Genomic DNA, 20219 nt, shown 5'->3' with positions numbered 1-20219 from the left:
TCCGTGTTTTGCTCTGCAGCGTGGACAAGCCCGCGAAGAAGAAACCGCCGCCGCGACTGTTCTGCGACATCTGCGACTGCTTCGACAAGCACGACACCGAGGACTGTCCCACGCAAGAGCAGACGCCCGACTCGCCGCCACACAGCACTTACCACGGCAGCAAGGGCGAGGAGCGGCCATACTGCTGCATCTGTGAGGTGTTCGGCCACTGGACCGACGCCTGCAATGACGACCAGACCTTTTGATGGCGCTCGCACAATCAACGCCCTTTGCTGTTGTCCCCCCCAACCCCCCCACCCACCATGCTGGATGACTCTGTACGGTTTGTGTTCAAATTGCTTGGACGGGGCCCTGATATCAAAGAAAGTACTCCATCTTCACACAGCATCTCATGAAGCGCTTTGTATTTATCCACGGCTAACGTGTGGGTTTTTGATCATATCTTGATTGTTGTTTGCACAGCTTGTCAGGGGCTCACAAATATATAAAATTATATATATAAATATACACACAATTGTGGCCAAAAGTTTGCACTCCCCAGCAGAATTAGATTTTTTTTTTGGCCTTTTTTCAGAAAATATGAATAAGACAAAAACCTGTCTCACTCATAGTTAGTGCTTGTATGAATAAAAAATATTTTCATTTTTTTAAACCATAATGACAACATGGCCAAATCAAATTCTGCTGAGGAGTATAAACTTTAAGCCACAACTGTATAGACGTAAAAAAAAAAATAGAAACAGTCTATTTGAAGAATGATGCCATGGAGTGTCATTTTGTTTGAAAATTGGCAAGCCATAGTTTATTTTTTTAATGCCGGGAAATACTTTTAAAGATTTGATAATATGCATGTAAGAGAGAGAGAGAGAGAGACATGAAGACATTTTGGCTTTAATAAGAACATTGAACACTTCACACACACATCCTTGCTCCTTTGTGTGTGTGTGTGTGTGTGTGTGTGTGTGTGTGTAAGAGAAACAATGACTTTTTTTTTAGAAAAAACAAGATTTATGTGAAAAATAAAAGTTCTGTGTTCACACTCAGTCCGGTTTATCTGCACAGTCAGTCTTCATTTGGGAGGTAAGAGCGGCGCCACTTCACACGCACTACGCCATTTCTTCAGTTCCACGCTCAGCTCTAAAGTGGCCTCGGCTCCAGAGGGGGTGATGCTGTCAGCATCAGTGTCTGCATGACACACACACACACACACACTTTAAATATCCGTGCACTGGCCACAACATTAGGAACAGCACCTGGTACTTCCATTAGGTACAGTCCATCGAAAATTCCACCTGATTTGAACTAACCTATAATCAATGTGGGAAAGCTAATTATCATTTTCATTATCGCGTTTGATAGACAAATCATGTTCATAGTCTTTATGACCATATTTTTTATCTTTTCATAACTTTTAACATATCTGTCTATTTTGTCCAAATTGAGATTTAGTGTTTGGTCTTTTTTTTTTTTTTTTAATTTAGATAAGTCCAGTAGTTTTTATATTTAGATTTTTTTGTATATATTTTTTTTATTTAAATTTTTTTAAAGGTCTTTATTTTAGTAACTAATTACACCAATAACTTTTTAATATTTAGACTTTTTTTATGCATCTGCAGAGTTTATCCATGAAAAATTTTAACGTTTTAAGAGTTCATTCATTCATTTTCTACCGCTTTTTCCTCACGAGGGTCGCAGGGGGTGCTGGAGCCTATCCCAGCTGTCTTTGGGCGAGAGGCGGGGTACACCCTGGACTGGTGGCCAGCCAATCACAGGGCACATATAGACAAACAACCATTCACACTCACATTCATACCTATGGACAATTTGGAGTGGCCAATTAACCTAGCATGTTTTTGGAATGTGGGAGGAAACCGGAGTACCCGGAGAAAACCCACGCATGCACGGGGAGAACATGCAAACTCCACACAGAGATGGCCGAGGGTGGAATTGAACCCTGGTCTCCTAGCGTTTTAAGAGTTATTTCACTGTATTTATTGCTAGATTTATAGTAAATGAGTATTTTTTTTATTGTAATTTCTATAGAAAATATATTTTCTGAATACCCTACCTGAAATGCATTGAGGTAGTCCCACGACACGGAGCAGTGAAAAGGATGTGATTGGGTGTACCTAATGTTGTGTCCACTAGCTTAGAGGAAATCACCTCTGCCTGTTGCAGCTTTCTTGGTTGCAGCGCGGCCGGCCGCCTTCTTCTTGGGCTCCTCCTTGGCTTGCTTCTCTGCCGTGGCGTTCTTCAAGAGAGCAACAACACACCATGAACGAGACCCCAGTGAGACCACCGAGACACGGCCTTCCCAAATCCCAAACTTGCCTCCTCGGGTATGAGAGCGTCTTCTGGGGGAGGATCTTTGTGCAGGACACCAAAGTTACAGAGGACGCTGACCCTTTGACCTCCGCTGAGTAGCAGGCTGTGCAGGGGGACGTGCGCTGATGCCACCACCGTGGTGATGGGGGCGTCTGGGACCAGCTCCGTGCACGCTTTCTTCTTTTTGTCCTTGGTCTTCGCCGCTCCCTGAGGAACATTTTGTCTGCTTTTTCATTCCCACTTCTTCAAAATTCATAACGGCAACATGCTCCTGTCATATACAGGATCTTTGAGGAGCATTTTTACATGACTTTCTTAAAAACAACAAAATGCTTCCATAATATAGATGATCTTTGAGTCATGTTTTTGCAGTCCTTAAAAACAGCTCCTGTCATATAGAAGATCTTTGAGTTGCCTTTTTGCACTGTGTCTGTCAAAACAGCAGAGTGCTCTGGTTGCTCTTTGGCTAGTACTTTTACATTAAATTCTTAAAAACAACAAATGCTCCTGTCGTATAGAGGATCTTTGGCTAGCACTTTTACATGAAGTTCTTAAAAACAGCAAATGCTCCTGTCATAAAGAGGATCTTTGACAAGCACTTTTACATGAAGTTCTAAAAACAGCAAATGCTCCTGTCATATAGAGGATCTTTGACTAGCACTTTTACATGAAGTTCTTAAAAACAGCAAATGCTCCTGTCATATAGAGGATCTTTGACTAGCACTTTTACATGAAGTTGTTAAAAACAGCAAATGCTCCTGTCATATAGAGGATCTTTGACTAGAACTTTTACATGAAGTTCTTAAAAACATCAAATGCTCCTGTCATATAGAGGATCTTTGGCCGGCACTTTTACATGAAGTTTTTAAAAACTGCAAATGCTCCTGTCATATAGAGGATCTTTGGCCGGCACTTTTACATGAAGTTCTTAAAAACATCAAATGCTCCTGTCATATAGAGGATCTTTGACTAGCACTTTTACATGAAGTTCTTAAAAACATCAAATGCTCCTGTCATATAGAGGATCTTTGGCCGGCACTTTTACATGAAGTTTTTAAAAACTGCAAATGCTCCTGTCATATAGAGGATCTTTGGCCGGCACTTTTACATGAAGTTCTTAAAAACAGCAAATGCTCCTGTCATATAGGGGATCTTTTGCTAGCACTTTTACATGAAGTTCTTAAAAACAGCAAATGCTCCTGTCATATAGAGGATCTTTGACTAGCACTTTTAAATGAAGTTCTTAAAAACAGCAAATTCTCCTGTCATATAGAGGATCTTTTGCTAGCACTTTTACATGAAGTTCTTAAAAACAGCAAATGCTCCTGTCATATAGAGGATCTTTTGCTAGCACTTTTAAATGAAGTTCTTAAAAACAGCAAATGCTCCTGTCATATAGAGGATCTTTGACTAGCACTTTTACATGAAGTTCTTAAAAACAGCAAATGCTCCTGTCATATAGAGGATCTTTTGCTAGCACTTTTACATGAAGTTCTTAAAAACAGCAAATGCTCCTGTCATATAGAGGATCTTTGACTAGCACTTTTACATGAAGTTTTTAAAAACTGCAAATGCTCCTGTCATATAGAGGATCTTTGGCCGGCACTTTTACATGAAGTTCTTAAAAACAGCAAATGCTCCTGTCATATAGGGGATCTTTGGCCGGCACTTTTACATGAAGTTCTTAAAAACAGCAAATGCTCCTGTCATATAGAGGATCTTTGACTAGCACTTTTAAATGAAGTTCTTAAAAACAGCAAATGCTCCTGTCATATAGAGGATCTTTTGCTAGCACTTTTACATGAAGTTCTTAAAAACAGCAAATGCTCCTGTCATATAGAGGATCTTTTGCTAGCACTTTTACATGAAGTTCTTAAAAACAGCAAATGCTCCTGTCATATAGAGGATCTTTTGCTAGCACTTTTACATGAAGTTCTTAAAAACAGCAAATGCTCCTGTCATATAGAGGATCTTTTGCTAGCACTTTTACATGAAGTTCTTAAAAACAGCAAATGCTCCTGTCATATAGAGGATCTTTGACTAGCACTTTTACATGAAGTTCTTAAAAATATCAAATGCTCCTGTCATATAGAGGATCTTTGACTAGCACTTTTACATGAAGTTCTTAAAAACAGCAAATGCTCCTGTCATATAGAGGATCTTTGGCTAGCACTTTTACATGAAGTTCTTAAAAACAGCAAAAGCTCCTGTCAAATACAGGATCTTTGACTAGCATTATTACAATAAGTTCTTAAAAACAGCAAAGGCTCCTGTCATATAGAGGATCTTTGACTAGCATTATTATTTAAGTTCTTAAAAACACCAAATGCTCTTGTCACACGGAGGATCTTTGTCTAGCATTTTTTCAGTAGATCCTTAAAAACTGCTCCTGTCATATAGAAGATCTTTGAGTTGCGTTATTGCATCAGGTCTTTTTTTGTTTGTTTTTTTACACTAATTTACACTAATAAAATAAAAATGGTCCTGTCATAGGGGATCTTTGACTAGCATTTTTTACAATATGTTCTCAAAAACAACAAAATGCTCTTATGCAGAGGCTTTTTTTTTTTTTTTTTTGCAAAAGGCCTGTCCAAACGGCAGCGCACGTCTCTATAGAGGATATTTGACTCATCATTTTTACAGTAAGCTGATAAAAAGGGCAAAATGCTGCTGTCATATAAAGGATCTTTGATGTATCTTGCAGTGGCAAAAGGAAGGCAGCCACAGTGAGACTCCACCTACTTGTTTTTCTCCTTTCTTGCCTGTGGCAGCTTGACCATCTTTGGCCGGGGGGGCGTCTGACACCTCGACGGGCCATGAGAGCACCTGAAGGTCACACGAGGGGGAGAAGAGAGCCCTAAAAACATGAAGGCAGCATGTACTCTTTTCCTTTTTCGAAAGATTGGCCTCACCTTTTCCTGTTCAATATGAACCTCAAGTCCTTGGCTGAGGAATTTCTTGAAGCCCCTCACGTCTCGCACGATGAGCGTCAGCACGTCGGCAAAGTCCACGCAGGTCGACCACGGGTGGTGGGACGTGCTGTGTCTCGACTCTGTAACGCAAAAACCACAGACACTGCATGCTTCCACAAAGTCTTGAGGTCAGGTTGCATCATCGCATTTGACTTCACCGACATCATTTCATCATCTTCCTGTCGGCATTCCCACCTCTGTCAGTTAGCAAATGTGTTACCTATGTTTGTGTTACCTATGTTAGTAAATGTGTTACCTATGTTTGTGTTACCTATGTTAGTAAATGTGTTACCTATGTTTGTGTTACCTATGTTAGTAAATGTGTTACCTATGTTTGTGTTACCTATGTTAGTAAATGTGTTACCTATGGATGTGTTACCTATGTTAGTAAATGTGTTACCTATGTTTGTGTTACCTATGTTAGTAAATGTGTTACCTATGTTTGTGTTACCTATGTTAGTAAATGTGTTACCTATGTTTGTGTTACCTATGTTAGTAAATGTGTTACCTATGTTTGTGTTGCCTAAGTTAGTAAATGTGTTACCTGTGTTAGCAAATGTGTTACCTGTGTTTGCTACCTATGTTAGTAAATGTGTTACCTATGTGTTACCTGTGTTAGTGTTACCTGTGTCAGCAAATGTTACCTATGTTAGCAAATGTTACCTGTTAGTAAATGTGTTACCTGTGTTAGCAAATGTGTTACCTATGTTAGCAAATGTTACCTATGCTAGTAAATGTGTTACCTGTGTTAGCAAATGTGTTACCTGTGTTTGCTACCTATGTTAGTAAATGTGTTACCTATGTGTTACCTGTGTCAGCAAATGTTACCTATGTTAGCAAATGTTACCTGTTAGTAAATGTGTTACCTGTGTTAGCAAATGTGTTACCTATGTTAGCAAATGTTACCTATGTTAGTAAATGTGTTACCTGTGTTAGCAAATGTGTTACCTGTTTGTTACCTATGTTAGTAAATGTGTTACCTATGTTAGTAAATGTGTTACCTATGTTTGTGTTACCTATGTTAGTAAATGTGTTACCTATGTTTGTGTTACCTAGGTTAGTAAATGTGTTACTTATGTTAATAAATGTGTTTCCTATGTTAATAAATGTGTATCCTATGTTAGCAAATGTGTTACCTATGTTTGTTACCTATGTTAGTAAATGTGTTACCTATGTTTGTATTACCCAGGTTAGTAAATGTGTTACCTGTTTGTTACCTATGTTAGTAAATGTGTTATCTGTGTTACCAAATGTGTTACCTATGTTTGATACCTATGTTAGTAAATGTGTTAACTATGTTTGTTACCTCGGTTAGTAAATGTGTTGTTACCTATTTTAGTAAATGTGTTACCTATGTTTGTGTTACCTAGGTTAGTAAATGTGTTACCTATGTTAAAAATGTGTTCCCTATGTTAGCAAATGTGTTACCTATGTTAGTAAATGTGTTACCTACGTTTGTTACCTATGTTAGTAAATGTGTTACCTATGTTAAAAATGTGTTCCCTATGTTAGCAAATGTGTTACCTATGTTAGTAAATGTGTTACCTACGTTTGTTACCTATGTTAGTAAATGTGTTACCTATGTTTGTGTTACCTAGATTAGTAAATGTGTTACCTATGTTAAAAAATGTGTTCCCTATGTTAGCAAATGTGTTACCTATGTTAGTAAATGTGTTACCTACGTTTGTTACCTATGTTAGTAAATGTGTTACTTATGTTAAAAATGTGTTCCCTATGTTAGCAAATGTGTTACCTATGTTAGTAAATGTGTTACCTACGTTTGTTACCTATGTTAGTAAATGTGTTACCTATGTTTGTGTTACCTAGGTTAGTAAATGTGTTACCTGTTACTTATGTTAGTAAATGTGTTATGTGTTACCAAATGTGTTACCTATGTTTGATACCTGTGTTAGTAAATGTGTTAACTATGTTTGTTACCTAGGTTAGTAAATGTGTTACCTATGTTAGTAAATGTGTTACCTATGTTAGTAAATGTGTTACCTATGTTAAAAAATGTGTTCCCTATGTTAGCAAATGTGTTACCTATGTTAGTAAATGTGTTACCTACGTTTGTTACCTATGTTAGTAAATGTGTTTCCTGTTTGTTACCTATGTTAGTAAATGTGTTACCTGTTACGTATGTTAGTAAATGTGTTATGTGTTACCAAATGTGTTACCTATGTTTGATACCTGTGTTAGTAAATGTGTTAACTATGTTTGTTACCTAGGTTAGTAAATGTGTTACCTATGTTAGTAAATGTGTTACCTATGTTAATAAATGTCAAGTAAAAGTCGATATGAGTTGTGTTAATAAATGTGTTATTACCACATGGGGTGTCCAGGCAGCTGCTGTCAGATTTGACACTGGCGTCCGACGTTTCCTTTTCACTTCTGTTGCCTCGGCCTTGGACCTTCAGCTTACCATCAACTTCCTGTGTAGACGTGTCAGAAGTGCAGTTTTAGTGTTTATTTAGCATTGGCTGTTAGCTGATGGTGAGCGTGAGCGCTTGTACCTGGTAGGAGGTGGTTTGACGGCTGAAGAACATGTATGTGATCAAGTAGCTGTACGTGACGACGGGGAATTCCGGCGGGTTGGGCTCTTCATTGACGAGCGGGTCGGGGAGTCCCATCAGGCGGCCCACTCGCACTGTGGCTGAGGCCCAGTCCACCATCACCGCTGTGCCAACACATCGTAGACATCATCACGCCCGTTCAATCCCATCTGACTCATTCTCAATGAAGGGACGCTCACGGCTCATCTTGGCCATCCCTCGGTAGCGGTGTCTCTCCTCTGGGGTGATCCACGAGGCGTCCAGGTAGGAGAGGCGGGGCAGGGCGTCCACGGTGAAGCCCGGGTAGGAGGGGGTCAGGGTGAAGGGGTTTCCCTCCAGGACCAACGTTCTGAGTCGAGGCATGGTGTTCAGGGCCTTCAAGAGGGGCCACTGGGCCTGGAAGTCGCAGTCGCTCAGGTCCAGACACACCAGCTGAGGCCTCAACACACAAACACACTAAATCTGAGGGGGGGGGGGGGCTGAACTCGGACTCGGGTCTCCTAGTTGTCCTAGCAGCCCTCAACTCATTCATTCAGAATTAATTACTTGCTGTTTTTAGGAGTCTTCTACAAAAACACATGCCAACACATGTCAAAGATCCTCTATGATATAGCATCTAAATGACAGGAGCGGTCTGATGTTTTTTGTCATCTGCTGCAAAAATACGAGTAAAAGCCCCTCTATGTGACAGAAGCACGCTGCTGTTTTTAGTCATCCGTTTTAAAAATGCTAGTCAAAGATCTTCTATAATTTGGAGTCTATATGATAGGAACATTGCTGTTTTTAGGAACCTGTTGCAAAAAAATCTGTGACAGGAGCACTCTGCAGTTTTTATTAATCAGCTGTTTTTAGTAATACACTGGACAGGTGAGCTGCTGTTTTTAATAATCAGCTATTTTTGGTAATACACTGGACAAGGGAGCTCTGCTGTTTTTAATAATCAGCTGTTTTTGGTAATACAGGGGACAGGAGAGCTCTGCTGTTTTTAATAATCAGCTGTTTTTGGTAATACACTGGACAGGAGAGCTCTGCTGTTTTTGGTAATACACTGGACAGGAGAGCTCTGCTGTTTTTAATAATCAGCTGTTTTTGGTAATACACTGGACAGGAGAGCTCTACTGTTTTTAATAATCAGCTGTTTTTGGTAATACAATGGACAGGAGAGCTCTGCTGTTTTTAATAATCAGCTGTTTTTGGTCATACGCTGGACAGGTGAGCGCTGCTGTTTTTGGTAATACACTGGACAGGAGAGCTCTGCTGTTTTTAATAATCAGCTGTTTTTGGTAATACACTGGACAGGAGAGCTCTGCTGTTTTTAATAATCAGCTGTTTTTGGTAATACAATGGACAGGAGAGCTCTGCTGTTTTTAATAATCAGCTGTTTTTGGTCATACACTGGACAGGAGAGCTCTGCTGTTTTTGGTAATACACTGGACAGGAGAGCTCTGCTGTTTTTGGTAATACACTGGACAGGAGAGCTCTGCTGTTTTTAATAATCAGCTGTTTTTGGTAATACACTGGACAGGAGAGCTCTGCTGTTTTTGGTAATACACTGGACAGGAAAGCGCTGCTGTTTTTGGTAATACACTGGACAGGAGAGCTCTGCTGTTTTTAATAATCAGCTGTTTTTGGTAATACAGTGCACAGGTGAGCTCTGCTGTTTTTAATAATCAGCTGTTTTTGGTAATACACTGGACAGGAGAGCTCTGCTGTTTTTAATAATCAGCTGTTTTTGGTAATACAATGGACAGGAGAGCTCTGCTGTTTTTAATAATCAGCTGTTTTTGGTCATACGCTGGACAGGTGAGCGCTGCTGTTTTTGGTAATACACTGGACAGGAGAGCTCTGCTGTTTTTAATAATCAGCTGTTTTTGGTAATACACTGGACAGGAGAGCTCTGCTGTTTTTAATAATCAGCTGTTTTTGGTAATACAATGGACAGGAGAGCTCTGCTGTTTTTAATAATCAGCTGTTTTTGGTCATACACTGGACAGGAGAGCTCTGCTGTTTTTGGTAATACACTGGACAGGAGAGCTCTGCTGTTTTTGGTAATACACTGGACAGGAGAGCTCTGCTGTTTTTAATAATCAGCTGTTTTTGGTAATACACTGGACAGGAGAGCTCTGCTGTTTTTGGTAATACACTGGACAGGAAAGCGCTGCTGTTTTTGGTAATACACTGGACAGGAGAGCTCTGCTGTTTTTAATAATCAGCTGTTTTTGGTAATACAGTGCACAGGTGAGCTCTGCTGTTTTTAATAATCAGCTGTTTTTGGTAATACACTGGACAGGAGAGCTATGCTGTTTTTGGTAATACACTGGACAGGAGAGCTCTGCTGTTTTTAATAATCAGCTGTTTTTGGTCATACACTGGACAGGAGAGCTCTGCTGTTTTTGGTAATACACTGGACAGGAGAGCTCTGCTGTTTTTGGTAATACACTGGACAGGAGAGCTCTGCTGTTTTGGGGGAATCTGCTGCAAAAATGTGACTCAAAAATCCCCTTTGTGACCGAAGCGCTCTGCTGTTTTTAGTCATCAGCTTCAAAATACTAGTCAAATATCATCTATAATATTGAGTCTACATGACAGGAGTGTTCTGCTGTTTTTAAGAGCCAGCTGAAGCAAAAATGCTAGCCAATTTTGTTGATAAGCCACAAAAACTGTCAAATATCGTCTGTGACTTCTTAAGGAATCTGCAGCTCAAATGCCAGTCAAAGATCTTCTATGTGACAGGAGAGGAATCTGATGCAAAAACGCTATGTAAAATATAGATACAGTATATTTTTACAAATACAGTAAATGTACATTGTCAAGACCGGTCTTCTGAACATGTTGGATGGCAGAGACCCTGTTACACAATTTCACTTCCTGTTTGGGCTTGTGTGACCCCTACCAGTGCCTTCCTGTGAGCTGAGTGACGTCACCATGTGAACCCAGTCCGTTGGACGCCAGGCCCAGGTACTGCAGGCGAGGCGGCGGGGAGTTGGCCAAACGGCCCAGAGCAGACAGACAGTTGGCTCGCAGCTCCAGCACCTGCAGACAGACGCGCGTACAGTATACAGTATGCAGAGTCACACCTCACAAAATAAAAGTGATGTCATGAACTCGCTTTGTTTCACTTGTTAAGCATGCCTGGACGCAGACCTTCAAAGTTCTGGGAAGATTCTCCGCTGAGATTTCCGAGATTTTGTTGGCACTCAACACAAGTTCCTCCAGATTGCAGAACTTCAGCAGGCAGTCATCGATAACTGACACCTGGAAGAGAACAACCGCTGCCTCAGACACCAGACAAAGGACAGGGTCAAACGTTCAAACGTCCACGCACTCACGTCCTTGTCCACGATCCGCAGCGAGCTGAAGAAGCTGCAAATGAAATCGTCATTGATCCGCTCGGGCGTCACCACGGCCACCCGTTTCAGGGCGGCGGCCTGCTGGCTCCACAGCTCGTCCATCCTCCATGGTGAGTGGGGACAATTCAGGAGGTCCAGAAGCATGTCCGTGTCCTCCTTGTCCGCCTCCTCGGCGTTGACTTTGCTCTTCCGCTGAAAAGCAGCAACAGCACACCATCATTTGCTAGCATTTTGGACAAAAAAAGTCCTAGAAGTGCAGCATCATGAGTTGGAAAGTGAATTTGGCAACCATTTCAAGCTGTTCTTCTTTTTGCTTCATGTAAATTACAGGTTTTGATTTTTACATTTTTAATGTTTTATATATTTTTTACACTTGATTCGTATTCTTTTTATTGTGTTAGGAATGTCATTCTTAGTTTGGATTTGTTTATAGAATTTTTACACTTTTATTGAAGTATTTTTATTTTGTTTTTATTGTAGTCATTTTATTTTCATTATAATTATAACTATATAAATTCTTCAATAATAAATTATATTTTTTATGTTTTTACAATTTTATTTTTATTTTTAGTTTTTTATTATTAGTTACTTTTTTCACTTAAAAATAAATTTGTGATCTTTAGCATAAATTGAGATTAGCATGCTAGCTATTAGCATTGTTAGCCATTTGTTTGGGGTAATTACTTGATGTCCAGGTAACCATAGTTTCAAAGGCGAAGCTCAAAAGCCACCAATTCGGTGTCAAATAAAGTTAACAGTGATCTTTATCATAAAATGAGATTAGCATGCTCACTATTAGCATCGTTAGCCATTTGGTTGGGCTACTTACTGTCAGGGTTACAATAGTTTCTAAGGCAAAGCTCAAAAGCCACCTTGTGGTGTCAAATGAAGTTAGCAGTGATCTTTAGCATAAATTGAGATTAACATGCTAGCTATTAGCATCGTTAACCACATATTATGATAAATAATAATAATAACTAATAATAAATAAATTATACTGGAATACAGTCATACGTTTCTGAGAATAAAGTCACAAAATTCACAAGAAAAAACGTACGTTTACAAGAATAACCTTGTAAATTTATGAAAAATAAATGTAAATTTAAAAGTTTTTTTAAGTAATATTCTGAGAATGAAGTCGTAAATGTAATGTAAAAATGTCTTACATTTCTGAAAACTAATTTACATTTAAGAGACAAAAAGTTGTATATTTCAGAGAAAAATATACTTCAATATACAAGAATAAAGGTGTAAATATACGAGAAAAAAAGTTATATTTGGAGAATAAAGTTGTAAAATCATAACGTTACAAAATTGATATTAGCCAGCTAGCTATTAGCATTGTTAGCCATTTGTTTGGAGTAATTACTTAATGTCCAGGTAACAATAATTTCAAACCTCAAGCTCAAAAGCCACAAATTCGTTGTCAAATAAAGTTAGCAGTGATCATTAGCATAAATTGAGATTAGCATGCTAGCTATTAGCATCGTTAGCCAGTTGGTAGGACTAATTATTGTCAAAGTTACAATCGTTTCTAAGGCTACTTCTAACGCTACCTTGTGGTGTCAAATGAAGTTAGCAGTGATCTTTAGCATAAATTGAGATTAGCATGCTAGCTATTAGCATCATTAGCCATTTGGTTGGGGTAATTACTTACTGTCCAGGTAACAATAGTTTCAAACCTGAAGCTCAAAAGCCACAAATTCGTTGTCAAATAAAGTTAGCAGTGATCATTAGCATAAATTGAGATTAGCATGCTAGCTATTAGCATCGTTAGCCATTTGGTTGGGCTAATTACTGTCAGGGTTACAATTGTTTCTAAGGCAAAGCTCAAAAGCCACCTCGTGGTGTCAAATGAAGTTAGCAGTGATCTTTAGCATAAATTGAGATTAGCATGCTAGCTATTAGCATCGTTAGCCATTTGTTTGGGGTAATTACTTAATGTCCAGGTAACAATAGTTTCAAAGGCGAAGCTCAAAAGCCACCAATTCGTTGTCAAATAAAGTTAGCAGTGATCATTAGCATAAATTGAGATTAGCATGCTAGCTATTAGCATTGTTAGCCATTTGGTTGGGCTAATTACTGTCAGGGTTACAGTCGTTTCTAAGGCAAAGCTCAAAAGCTACCTTGTGGTGTCAAATGAAGTTAGCAGTGATCTTTAGCATAAATTGAGATGAGCATGCTAGCTATTAGCATCGTTAGCCATTTGCTTGGGCTAATTACTTACTCTCCAGGTTACAATGGTTTTTATTACTAATATTAATCATTCAACTGTCTAATATAAAATTGACTAGGCTTCCATCTTACATTATACTGTATTTGTAGGTCTTTCCATGATGAATATTGCTAAATGATATCATATTCCATTCCATGATAATAACTTTATACCATTTCCTACCCACCCAGCTGCCATTTCCACAGGGAAACTGGTTGAGACACAGGCGACTAATATGTTTATCCAAAACGGCCGAGAGCGCCATGGAGCTCATCCTCTTCCCATTTGCTGGTTGCTTTTGTCATGAGAGGCGTCCATGATCCCAAAACGGACGCTTGGCCCCCTGGAAGCAAGGTGGAAGCTTCTGTTTGGGGTAGGGTTGCTTAGCAACAGTCAGTGTGTCTCTGCAGAGGCCTCAGCTGGATTGTCACCACCGAGCAAAAAATGTTTCCTTTGGTTGCTTTTCTACGATATGCCAGCGTAGGGTTGAAGTAGTAGCGGTCTTGTAGAAGACTTTATTGATGATGCCCTGCATTGCCTTGTCATCGTGTCATCATGAATTCATCATCAGAGATCCCCTTGGACGTCTTCACAGACTCCTCACAAAAAGACACCAGACCAAAGCAAGGGGCCCTTTGGGGGAAGTAAAAATGCACACATTATTAATTTTTCTAATTGATTGTTGATATTTATTATTATTCATTCATTCATTATCCGCCGCTTTTTCCTCACGAGGGTCGCGGGGGTGCTGGAGCCTATCCCAGCTGTTTTCGGGCGAGAGGCAGGGTACACCCTGGACTGGTCGTCAGCCAATCACAGGGCACATATAGACAAACAACCATTCACACTCACATTCATACCTATGGACAATTTGGAGTGGCCAATTAACCTAGCATGTTTTTGGAATGTGGGAGGAAACCGGAGTACCCGGAGAAAACCCATGCATGCACGGGTAGAACATGCAAACGTCACACAGAGATGCCCGAGGGTGGAATTGAACCCTGGTCTCCGAGCTGTGAGGTCTGTGCGCTAACCACTCCATTCAAACCATTCCAACAGTTTAAAAACATTCATTTTTGTTTATTTTATTACACTAGAAATAAATCAATATTATTAGAAATACAGAAAGAAATACAAATGATTGTTATTATTAAAGTAACTGTAGCATTTATTTTAATAAATAATAATAACTAATAATCAATAAATTATACTGGAATAAAGTCATGCATTTCTGAGAATAAAGATTAAAATAATAATTAAGACAAAAATTCACAAGAAAAAAATATGTTTACGAGAACAACCTTGTAAATTTATGATAAATAAATGTAAATGTAAACGTTTTTTAAGTAATATTCTGAGGTCGTAAATTGAATGGAAAAATGTCTTAAATTTCTGAAAACTACAAAATGTTGTAATATTACAAGAAAAAAGTTTTATATTTCAGAGAAAAATATACTTCAATATACAAAAAAAGGTTACATTTGGAGAATAAAGTTGTAAAATCATAATGTTACCGGAAGAAATGTATCTGAGATTTCTCGTAAAATTTATAAATGAGGTAAAAAAAATAAAACAAAATTAATAAAATAAAAAATAAAAATAAAAAATAAAAAATAAAAAATAAAAAATAAAAAATAAAAAATAAAAAATAAAAAATAAAAAATAAAAAATAAAAAATAAAAAATAAAAAATAAAAAATAAATTTGCTAGTAATATTTCGAGAATAACTACAAGAACAAAAGTTGTAATTTTTTTGTAAATATCTGAAAATAAAGTCATACATAAATGTGAAAACATTTGTATATTAATGAGAAAAAAAACATGTAAATTTACAAGAATATAAGGAAAAAAAATCAAATGTTTTATTTTATTTAGTTATTATTTAGTAATATTGTTCAAGTAATTCATTTTCTTTTCTTTTATCACACCGCCGTGTAAACTGTATTATGCATATTTTTCCGGGTTCAGACTTGAGTAATCCAATCTGCTTTGCAGCCCACTTTTATTGTGAAATAGTAACAATTACCAGAAGATGCTGGCAATGATAATTCTTCAGGCGGATGACACTGATGATGACACTGATGATGTCACTGATGATGACACTGATGATGACATAGAGAGATAAAAAAAAAGGCTGAGATTTGAATGTATAAAAGCTGATTGGATCCGCCGATGTGATGGAGGTCGCTAACATGACGTCTGCTGCTAAAGGTGAGCGGCTTGGAGTTTTCCCGTCATATGAATACAATAATAATCATTTGAATCATGCTAGTAATGTTGTGGGATGTTTGTTGTGGACAGAGATGCTGCTTCTGCCGATGCTTCTTCTTCTGATGATGTTTCAAAGCAGCGACTCGGTGGTGCTTCCGGACCACCTGACGGTCTTGGCGTTGCCTCTGTGTAACCTCGTCAAGGCCGAAAAAGATTATGTGAGTACTATGCCTTCTTGGGAACAGGGGTTAGGTCAGGGGTCGGCCATTCCACCTCCTTTCGTATTTTATCAACCATTATTTCATTTATGTAGGCACCCCTAGTTGGAATGAAATCATAAATTGACGAGGATTAAGTTGTACATTTATGAGAAAGAAAAATGACATTTAATTTAAAAAAAGCTGTAAAATTACATGAGTAAAGTCGTAAATTCACAAGAAAAAAGCTTGTAAATTTGAAAGAACAAAGTCATACATTTAGGACTAAACATTTGTAAAGTTACAAGAAAAAAACATGTAATTTTACAATAATAAAGTTGTTTATTTACAAGAAAAAAATTATATTTTAAGAAAAAAAAATTACATTTATTAAAAAAAAAGTATTACCAGAATAAAGTCAGAGATTTCCGAGAATAAACTCGTACACTCGTAAAACATTTTGAGAATAAAGTCATACATTTATGAGAAATAAGAAAAAGAATAAAGTTGTTAATTAATGAGAAAAAACACATACATTTATGAGAATAACCTCGTAACGTTGTAATGTTAGAGAATGAAGTCATAAATTCATAGGAAAAAATTATTATTTGGGAAATTATAATAATATATTATATCATCTTCTAAAGCATTATAATATTGCTATAAATATTATATGTAATATGACAAAAATAAATTCATACATTTACAAGAAAAAGAATCTGAAATTTATGAGAAAAAATGTTACCTTTAAGAGAAAAAAAATGTAATATTACATGAATAAATTGGAAATTTAGAAGAAAAAACTCTGAAAATCTGCGAGAATAGATTCATAAATCTATGACATAACATTATAAATGTACAAAAAACAAGTAAGTATAAAGTTGTAAATTGGCAAGAAAAAGCCCAGAATATTAGATTTTTCATAAATGTATGAATATAATATAATATAATATAATATAATATAATATAATATAATATAATATAATATAATATAATATAATATAATATAATATAATATAATATAATATAATATAATATAATATAATATAATATAATATAATATAATATAATATAATATAATATAATATAATATAATATAATATAATATAATATAGTTGTATATAGAAGTTGTAAAATATTTAATTCATGAGAATAACCTCTTAAATTTATGAAAAATAAATGTACATTTCTGAGAAAAAAGTTTTAAAAAGTAATATTTCGAGAATGAAGTAGTAAATTCATAAGAAAAAAACGATGCATTTTCAAGAAAAAAGTGGTAATATTACGAGAATAAAAAAGACAAAAAAAATCACAAATTTAGGAGTAAAAAAGTGAATTGTTCCAAATTTACGACTTTATTCTGAAAATGTACCAGTTTATTCTGGAAATCTCTGATTGTTATGACACTTATTTCTGCCAGTTATGAAAAGGCGGGAGTTATGTGCCCTTTGTCCGTAGGCAGAGGTAATATTATGACTTTATTCTCCAAAAGTCATGATTTGTGATTAAGGAGGCTAAAAACGGCTCCGGAGCCACAGGTTGCCGACCCCCAGTTGAGGAGTATGATTGAAGCGGTCCTATTTCACGTGTTAGTAGAGCTAAGAGAAGGACTTTGATGACCTTCTGCCTCCAGGTCAGGCACATATTCAACGGGCACCCGCCGTTGAAGTACACGTTAAAGATGTTGGAGCCCATCCCGGGAATAACCCTCCCCGCGGCCAACACCAGTGCCGAGGTCCAGGCCTCCGTCTGCTCCATCAGCGACTACCTGGACAACCACCTCCCATCCATCATCAGGAAGCTGAGCCAGCAGCACACGGACGAGCTGCTGGCCGACATCAAGGCCTTCCACGTCCAGTTCAGAGCCATCTTGGACTGGACGGCTCGACGCCAGAATGTCACCCCTCCCCCGCCAGGAGGCTGCCATCGTGAACTGCTTGCCTCGCACGGCTTCAGGTTGAAAATACACGGCCTCCGAATCATCTGCTCCACCCGCCAGTGGGTGCAGGGCTTCACAAACTCATACCCCGACTGTGAGTAGAATGATGAGTATTGTTACTGTATTTATACTCTATTTATAGCATATACGTATTTATGACCTATTTCTTGCTATTGTTATCTGCCTATTCATATAGTCTTTCACTGGACTGCCGTCATTAGTTTGCATTTTTTCAAGTTAAAAAAGTGTCGTTTTTTTAACAAAAGGAAGCAAATATTTTTTTAAAATAAAACACAATAATAATATAGTAATACATCAATGATTGAAATAAACCAGTATGATTTATGTATGTGTCCATATTGTGTCCATATTGGAATATTATCTTCAATGGCGAGCCCCGTGTATTATTACCACATGCTTACCGCCCACTCACTTACGTACTTTACTTACTTTACTTTCCTCCCTCCCTCCCTCCCTCCCTTCCTTCCTTCCTTCCTTGCTTCCTTCCTTCCTTCACTTACTTTCCTTCCTTCCTTTACTTTACTTACTTTCCTTCCTTCCTTCTTTCACTTTACTTACTTCCCTTCCTTCCTTCCTTCCTTCCTTCCTTCACTTACTTTCCTTCCTTCCTTTACTTTACTTACTTTCCTTCCTTCCTTCTTTCACTTTACTTACTTTCCTTCCTTCCTTCTTTCCTTCCTTCCTTCTTTCCTTCACTTTACTTACTTTCCTTCCTTCCTTCACTTTACTTACTTTCCTTCCTTCCTTCCTTCCTTCCTTCACTTACTTTCCTTCCTTCCTTTACTTTACTTACTTTCCTTCCTTCCTTCTTTCACTTTACTTACTTTCCTTCCTTCCTTCTTTCCTTCCTTCCTTCCTTCTTTCCTTCACTTTACTTACTTTCCTTCCTTCCTTCACTTTACTTACTTTCCTTCCTTCCTTCCTTCCTTCCTTCACTTACTTTCCTTCCTTCCTTTACTTTACTTACTTTCCTTCCTTCCTTCTTTCACTTTACTTACTTTCCTTCCTTCCTTCTTTCCTTCCTTCCTTCCTTCTTTCCTTCACTTTACTTACTTTCCTTCCTTCCTTCACTTTACTTACTTTCCTTCCTTCCTTCCTTCCTTCCTTCCTTCCTTCCTTCCTTCCTTCCTTCCTTCCTTCCTTTCTTCCTTCCTTCACTTTACTTAATTTCCTTCCTTCTTTCCTTCCTTCACTTTACTTACTTTCCTTCCTTCCTTCCTTCACTTTACTTCCTTCCTTCCTTCCTTTCTTCCTTCCTTCACTTTACTTAATTTCCTTCCTTCTTTCCTTCCTTCACTTTACTTACTTTCCTTCCTTCCTTCCTTCCTTCCTTCCTTCCTTCCTTCCTTCCTTCCTTTCTTCCTTCCTTCACTTTACTTAATTTCCTTCCTTCTTTCCTTCCTTCACTTTACTTACTTTCCTTCCTTCCTTCCTTCACTTTACTTCCTTCCTTCCTTCCTTTCTTCCTTCCTTCACTTTACTTAATTTCCTTCCTTCTTTCCTTCCTTCACTTTACTTACTTTCCTTCCTTCCTTCCTTCCTTCCTTCCTTCCTTCCTTCCTTTCTTCCTTCCTTCACTTTACTTAATTTCCTTCCTTCTTTCCTTCCTTCACTTTACTTACTTTCCTTCCTTCCTTCCTTCACTTTACTTCCTTCCTTCCTTCCTTTCTTCCTTCCTTCACTTTACTTAATTTCCTTCCTTCTTTCCTTCCTTCACTTTACTTACTTTCCTTCCTTCCTTCACTTTACTTACTTCACTTTACTTACTTCACTTTACTTACTTTCCTTCTTTCTTTCTTTCCTTCCTTCCTTCCTTCCTTCCTTCCTTCCTTCTTTTCTTCTTTCCTTCCTTCCTTCCTTCCTTCCTTTCTTCCTTCCTTCACTTTACTTACTTTCCTTCCTTTCTTCACTTTACTTACTTTCCTTCCTTCCTTCCTTCATTCCTTCCTTGCTTCTTTCATTCCTTCCTCCCTTCCTTCCTTCATTCATTCATTCCTTGCTTTCTTCCTTCCTTCCTTCATTCCTTCCTTCCTTCCTTCATTCCTTCCTCCCTGGCAGAGATCCAAGAATTTTGGTCTTGTCAGATTTCAAAATGTTCCAAATTCCCCCATGTGATTGTGTCATTAATGCAAGTGAGTGAGTAATAAGACGTAGAGTAGTTGTTGCATCTTGGAACAATGCAACAACGCAACTAGCAGTACCTGCCAACACACACGCTTTCCCACTGGAAACTTTCCCCTGTAATATTAGGACTTTTGTCTTGTAAGTTGACCACTTTTTTGCTCCTAAATGTGTGACTTTATTCTCATAAATTTACAAAAGGATTTTTGCAAGTTTCTGACTTTTTTGTACGGTGATATCACAAATACATTTATGACTTTATTTTTGTAAATTCACAACTTTCTTTTCCAATTTATGCCTTTTTACTGGTAAATTA

General features: G+C 37.8%; 2 protein-coding genes across 5 annotated transcripts in view; one reads left to right on the top strand and one right to left on the bottom strand.

Annotated features, from left to right (window-relative positions):
• Positions 1-979, top strand: part of clip1a (CAP-GLY domain containing linker protein 1a) — a 33592-nt gene extending 32613 nt beyond the window's left edge. For all 4 annotated transcript variants that reach the window (XM_058069581.2, XM_058069580.2, XM_058069578.2 and 1 more), the window contains one exon: positions 20-979. In XM_058069581.2, the coding sequence (XP_057925564.2) occupies positions 20-245 (226 nt within the window). In that variant the 3' untranslated portion in view covers positions 246-979. The remainder of the gene's footprint in view (positions 1-19) is intronic.
• Positions 967-13688, bottom strand: LOC131127566 (leucine-rich repeat-containing protein 43-like). Its single transcript, XM_058069583.2, has 12 exons — positions 13602-13688; positions 11179-11391; positions 10994-11104; positions 10743-10882; positions 8050-8288; positions 7811-7974; positions 7624-7729; positions 5238-5377; positions 5068-5151; positions 2332-2532; positions 2164-2251; positions 967-1185 (listed from the first exon to the last, which is right to left on the bottom strand). Exons 1-12 carry the CDS (start codon positions 13686-13688, stop codon positions 1070-1072), a joined length of 1689 nt encoding a protein of 562 aa, XP_057925566.2. The 3' UTR covers positions 967-1069.
• Between the last annotated feature and the right edge of the window lie 6531 nt (positions 13689-20219).

Source organism: Doryrhamphus excisus, linkage group LG3 (assembly GCF_037039965.1).
Source record: "Doryrhamphus excisus strain RoL-2023G ecotype Guam linkage group LG3, RoL_Dexc_Guam_v1.1, whole genome shotgun sequence".
Taxonomy (NCBI): domain Eukaryota; kingdom Metazoa; phylum Chordata; class Actinopteri; order Syngnathiformes; family Syngnathidae; genus Doryrhamphus; species Doryrhamphus excisus.
The sequence above is the reverse complement of the archived record's forward strand: the minus strand, read 5'-3'. Positions and strand labels throughout refer to the sequence as shown.

Coding starts and splice junctions, on each gene's coding strand:
- LOC131127566 (XM_058069583.2), bottom strand. CDS start 13,688: ATGAGCTCCATGGCGCTCTCGGCCGTTTTGGATAAACATATTAGTCGC. Junction 2,533..5,067: donor GCAAGAAAGGAGAAAAACAA/GTAGGTGGAGTC, acceptor AATGTTCCTCAG/GGAGCGGCGAAGACCAAGGA. Junction 1,186..2,163: donor GAAAGCTGCAACAGGCAGAG/GTGATTTCCTCT, acceptor TGTGTCATGCAG/ACACTGATGCTGACAGCATC.